At 41.5% G+C, this 6288-nt stretch overlaps 1 protein-coding gene across 1 annotated transcript; it reads right to left on the reverse strand.

Annotated features, from left to right (window-relative positions):
• Positions 1 to 100: 100 nt before the first annotated feature.
• Positions 101 to 4861, reverse strand: cUnh2orf69 (chromosome Un C2orf69 homolog). Its single transcript, XM_080752697.1, has 3 exons — positions 4424 to 4861; positions 2025 to 2266; positions 101 to 1721 (listed from the first exon to the last, which is right to left on the reverse strand). Exons 1-3 carry the CDS (start codon positions 4730 to 4732, stop codon positions 1244 to 1246), a joined length of 1029 nt encoding a protein of 342 aa, XP_080608823.1. The 5' UTR covers positions 4733 to 4861; the 3' UTR covers positions 101 to 1243.
• Positions 4862 to 6288: the final 1427 nt, after the last annotated feature.

Consider the following 6288-nt stretch of genomic DNA (forward strand, 5'->3'; position numbering starts at 1 on the left):
TTGTTTTGTCTCTACGCATTGTAGAGACAAAACAAAATGTGGAACGGAGCGAACAGGCTGGCATCCAAGCTAATATAAACATGCTTTAGCTCTCATCCATTCACACTTTAGACCTTATTACTGAACATTTCAGACTAAAGAAATTCACCTTCAGCAGTAGAGAAATAAAAATAACATTAAATATGAGTACATTGAGTTGTGGAATGCAAGCATCTAAACTTTTAAATCAGTCTGACAACTAATTAACAACTGGAATGACTACGGCATCTACTTCCTTCTACATTATAAAGCTTTAGTCCTGTCAACATGTATGAATGAATTAAATTCCAACCTTGCTGAATAAAGGATTTCAATTACAGTCAATCAATCGTTCATTGAGCTTTGGCCCTGAAACTGTAAATTCTTAGTTCAGACAAAGTTTGTCAAACAAGATCTATCTGATTACACTTTTACACATTCAGCAATGTCTAACCATGGCCTAGCAAGAAACAGCAGACATAAATTAAATGGTTAATATAATATGCCATTGATTCAGCCAGTTGCTAACGTATGTAAAGCAAACTTAAAACCAGGGGAACATTTTCAAAGGCGGACAATTTTTGCAAGAACAAAGGTAGTGGCTTCTGTGTATCATACCCATCATGCATTGCACACAGCCGGAGACAGCATTTATACAGAATTTGTGAGGCTAGATTTCTGAGAGGGAGGTTAGACAGTGACTGCATGGCCCTCAAACTCCCAGATTAGCCTATGTGCTTGCAGAAATAAGGTTCTGGTTCAGGAGCCATGACCTTGAAGCAATATTGCTGCAATAAATAAGCTTGCATTCTCAAAAAGAACGTCTAATTCTGTTCAGAGATAACAATAACAAGAAAATAACATTTGAATCAAAAGTAACTTGAATCTTAAGATATAAACCAATGTAAAGATTACATTTAGGCTACAGTTTACCCAGACAGGTAATTAGAGGATTTCGTTTTTAAGCCTGCCTTTGGATATTCTGCCTCGAATTACAGTTGGTACATTTATTAAAGGGAGTAGAAGACTGCTATATTGTTTGCATGTTCTCAATCCTTCGAGCCCTTAAAAGCATATCACAGACGTGGCAACGTTAGCAAATAAGAATAAATTCAGAGTGCCAAGTCACGTTTTGGACTCATGTACTATGTGACTGTAATAATATACACTCATGTACTACAGTATGTGGCTGTAATAATATACCCATCCACAGTGTGAATGCCACTCAAAACTCCAGGATAACCCGGAAGTGGTTGTCGATGGAGGCGGGTTTGTCCTCAAAGTGCAGCTTCTTGTTCACAGATGCACCAAAGTCCTCCAGGATCTTGACAAAGTCTCTGTGCTCGCGCCCCACCCAGGCCCGCATGGGATCACACACCTCGTAGGGCGTCACGTGGGCATGGATGGCCACGCCGCTGCCAGCTAACGCCTTCAGCACTCGTTTGTCCGTCACCCAGGTCTCACTGCCGCCAGGGTGACCCCCGTCCAGCCAGAACATGTCAGCGATGCGTTCGATGAAGGGTGACAACGCCGGGTCGGCATAAGCGCCAGCCAGTTCGTACGCCATCTGGTTCAGAACCACGCAGCCTTTGCTGAAACCCACCAGAGTCAGGGAGAAGCCGGAGGGGATGGTGCCAGCCCCTCCTGGTGGTGGAAGGGGCTCGGGCAAGTTAGCTCGATCCATGCCGTGACTCAGGAGTGCCCTGAAAACAACCACCAACCTGTTAAGTTTCAATGGATACAGACGATACAGCTTTCTAGAATGGCGCTTTGTGATAACGCTTTGTGATACAATGTGTTTGTTGATCAGCTATTTTCAAATAGTCTGAGTGGAACATTTTTAAATAATTGTAGTGGAGTAAAAAGTACAATAAGTTAAGTAAAAGTACCACAACATTGTAATTGAGTAAATGTACATGGTGCTACTTTCCTCCACTGCTTCCCCCTGAGTGGTCGAAGTTGATGGCTGAACATCACAAAACGATAATGATGCGACAGTGACCAACCTGAGGTGTTGAAAGGCCCCAAAATCAGGCGAGTAGTGGGGCGAGTGCTCGGGCGCTCCGAACATGTTGCTCGCTACAAAGTTCTGGTAGCAGCTGAACTTGTGCAGGTACATGAGGGAGGCTCGCACCACCCAGATGTACCGTCCAGGGAAACGGCGTCCCAGAGCCAGTGCCGTCTGCTCCAGACTCCAGGACAACCACCGGGATCCCTCTGGCTGCACAGCCATCTCCTCCTCGAAGTTCTGCACAGCACAGACATGAGAGGCAGATTGTTGTGACTAGGGAGGCACGATACTGAATGCAAGATACCAGTAGAGTTTAGCTTCCACCGGTTGCAATTCTGATGCAGACTTCTAAAACACACTGCATTCTTATTACGTGATTTATTAGGCCTTCTGATGCACATATCAGTTCAAACAACTTAAATGTAGAAACGATGTAACATTTATCTTTGCATTTGTATATCTTGCTTGCTTTTTTTTTTGTTCTACAGGCAGACCCTTTGGAGGCTTCCTCAGAAAACACTGAATCATTTATTGGTCCTGTCACGGTCAGTCATCTCTTATATTTATTTATTAATATTTCAGTAATATACTTTGTATATTTAAGTTATGTCATATGATATCATATATTCCAATGTCCAATGCCAAAAAACCATGATAATTGTAATAATGATAATGATAATTAAACATAATTATAATAATACTTAATTACATAATACATAATTACTTGATAATGCATGATAATTAAACGTCAACTAAAATGAGATGATTGTGACAACCCTATATTATACAGACCGTCATGACCATAAAGTGTGGACACCAAATGGAGCCTGTGGTGAAAACAATTTTATTTGATGTGTAAATATCCTGCACATAACAAAATTAAATATTGGGGGACTGCCCATAAGTCCGAAGGTTCATTAGTCTGAATTTAGTTAGAGTTACTGAGGTAAGGGTTAGAGTTAGGCATAGTATTCTTAGCAAATTCGGACTAATGAACCTTCGGACCAATGCCATGGCACCTTATGCCCATAGATGGAGATCCCTGTCTGTAGAACCAGCCACACAGATATGGGATGTCTTAGCCATCTGTCTTGGCCATATATGAATTCTGTTAGTGTGGCCTCCATATATGGGCATTCCCATATGAAGTCCTGTTAGATATGGGCTTAATATTGATGACATCAGGGGAACTCCATATACAGGCATAAAAGGGATTCTGTTGTGACATCACAGTGAAGCCAGAGCGTGATGTCAGAGCGCCATTCTGTTAGAGTGGTTCCCCTGACATCACAGCATGATGTCAGAGCATGATGTCAGAGCGGCAAACCCATAGACTGTAAAAAGTGTACACGTACAGACGGAGTCAGCATGAGCCGTTTCACATACTAAGCTGCGACCTGCGGTCGCAATTATGTATGCACCTTGTGTGTATATCTCACACTACGTACTACAATATAAATGTATTATTTACAGGATTGTTGATATTTGACTATTGTTTTCCTTTTTTTGTATAGCTGTTTCACCTTTTCATCCCATTTTATGTTATTGTTATCCATACTATTGAGGAAACAAGAAGGAAGTACAAGAATTGCACTCCCTACAGCCTACCCTACACCATCTGCATTGCATAGTATGTTTATGTCTCAATCAAATCTGTTCACTTTGCCCTTTGTCATAATGCTGCTGTTTTGTTGAATAAGTAAATTGGGTGCTTATAAATTAGTATTGACTGTGATGCTGATGAATATCTGCATGAGTTACTCACTTGTTATGAACATCATTTTCATAATATAGGAAGCTGTCTACTCAGTAAAATCCTCACATGTTCATTTATACATTTTGTATCTCCTCCATTTCCTTACAAATGGAATATGGGTGTGGCAGTGGTGTAAAGTCACTATAGAGTATAGAGTACTGTACTTAAGTACAATGAGGTATCTGTACTTTACTTGAGTATTTCCAGTTTTCAGTAGGCCTACTTTTACTTCTACTCCACTATAATTATTTGAAAACTGTGTTACTATGTACTTTGCAGATATGAATTATTAAACTTCAAAACATACAGTAGATTAATCCACTAATAGCCCTATATTATACTAGGCTATTTGAAAACAGCATGACACGTGTCATGCTGTTTTCAAGCAGATCTGCTATTTTCAAACGTTTCGAACTTTTACTTTTAGTACATTTTGATGCCAATACTTTCGTACTTTTACTCCAGTAGGCTACATTTAATTCCAGACTGTTTTATTGTAACAGAGTATTTTTCTACATTGCCGTATTGATACTTTTATTTGAGTAAACAAATTGAGTACTTTTTCTATCGCTGGTAAGTGGAACAATAACGGTTAACACAGTAACACTTGACAGCAGTTTGATTTTAAACTTTAATACCTGAATGTCACCAGGGAAGAAGACAACGTGTGATCCAGATCCACCGTCCTGGTCCTCTGGGTCTGATGATCCGCATCCCGAAGCATCAGGCCTTAGCAGCAGCAGGTCGTTGACTCGCTCTGGGTGGGACCCAGGGACACCGACCAGACGCTGGAGCCTCTGCGGGCTCGCAGCGCTCGTTTCCGGGTTACCTGGCGGGCACAGTGGCCCGGGGAGCAGGGAGGAGGAGGCCGACGTGGAGCTCATGACTCCGGTTGCAGCGATCCGAGAAAAGCCCCTTATTGCGAGCCTGCGGACGACGACGACCATGAAGAACTAGAATCTAAATGTCTTTACTTTTCATTTGCTTCCAGCATAAACACGATATGAATGACAATGTATAATATATATCTATGAGAATACGTGCAGTGGTATTCTTCGTTTAGTTCTGGTCCTGGTTTTCTGTTACATTGCTGCATTTTTGTTCGGAGCTTCGATGAACGACGGAATTGGAAATCATTATTTTTGTTAGATATGTTTTTATCCGCCAGGTGGCGCCGTGGGCTCAGATGCTGATGCTAAGCAAGTACAACCCAGAGCAGTATAATCAGAGAGTGGTGTCACCGCGGGGTCAGAAACAGCGCTGGTCACGTGGTTCATTGTCACTTTACACCTCATAGACTTCAATGCATTTTGTAAACTTCCGGTTGGCCGTTTGTCACTATACGCCAATAGATGTGTGCGTAGAAGACCTGGCCCCATGAAGTGAACGGGAGTGACGCAACTCTCCATTCTAGGGCTCTGGTACAACCACCTTGCGTATACATGGGTCATTTTGCTTTGCAGTTTGAATATCCGGTTTAGAGGGGATATGGAAATGGTGTCATTTGCATCTAAGTATTATGTGGAAATTTGCGGATACAGTAGGCGGGCTTCAGACCGGATCAGAGCGCTGAACCCCAAGTTTTCCACTGGTACTGCGGGACTCTAGAATAGATACTGTAGATCCCATGGCCTGAAGGGAACTCCGTCCGTGATGTAATTGGATAGTTGGTTGGTTGTCATGGCAACTGCTGATAGCTGACAGCATAACACACGACACACATGCATAGCAGTAGCACACATGTCATTAACACCAACATTAACAACAATAACAATTTCTGAGGTCGGTGAACATAATTTTATTCCTGACAAGTGACAACTCACAGCGCGAACACACTTTCCTCCTGGCCATGGGATACTCGTGTCGACAAAATAACTGATCTTCAAGGCCCCACAATTCTTCTGAATGCGACGCTCTGTGAGCTTGTATATCTGTTCTATTTGACAAGACACCGTCATCAACGACATCTTCTACGTAACATAACATACAAACTGCACGTGAGTGTCTCAAACTATAGTTTGATTGAATAGCTGTTTTGTTTGTTGTTTGACTTTAATGTCATGAGACATTATAACTTTTAACTCATTTGCAATTTTCCAGAGTTGGACTTTGAGCTCGTTTTGTACACAGTCACAGATGGTCAATTGGTCATGGTTTTATTTTTATCTTGACTTTTACAGTGGTGGACTGGACACAAAGTACTCAACCCAGCTGTCAATTCTTGGTCAAACATTACTCAAAAACAAGTGAAAGTTGCTGCAGTCAAATGTGTATAGGCTACTTGAGTTAACGTTGACCAGGCTTACACTGGAGTAATTGATTAAAACATAATTAAAGTTCTGTCTCAAAAAATTAGAATATTGTGTAAAAAAAGAAGAAGAAAAAAAACCATTGGAAGCAGCAGATGCCATAGCATCCCAAATCATCACTGACTGCAGACATTTCACACTGGACTTCAAGCAACTCTGACTTCAGAAGGTTTCTCTAATTGTTTTGAGTGGTC

The sequence above is a fragment of the Nannobrachium achirus genome (assembly GCF_963921795.1).
Source record: "Nannobrachium achirus genome assembly, chromosome: 22".
Lineage (NCBI taxonomy): Eukaryota > Metazoa > Chordata > Actinopteri > Myctophiformes > Myctophidae > Nannobrachium > Nannobrachium achirus.

Excerpts from the sequence above, each read along its gene's own strand:
- cUnh2orf69 (XM_080752697.1), bottom strand. The coding sequence starts at position 4,732 with ATGGTCGTCGTCGTCCGCAGGCTCGCAATAAGGGGCTTTTCTCGGATC. Across the intron at positions 2,267-4,423 it reads TCTTCCCTGGTGACATTCAG|AACTTCGAGGAGGAGATGGC; the intron begins GTATTAAAGTTT and ends TGTGCTGTGCAG. Across the intron at positions 1,722-2,024 it reads GGGGCCTTTCAACACCTCAG|GGCACTCCTGAGTCACGGCA; the intron begins GTTGGTCACTGT and ends GGTTGTTTTCAG.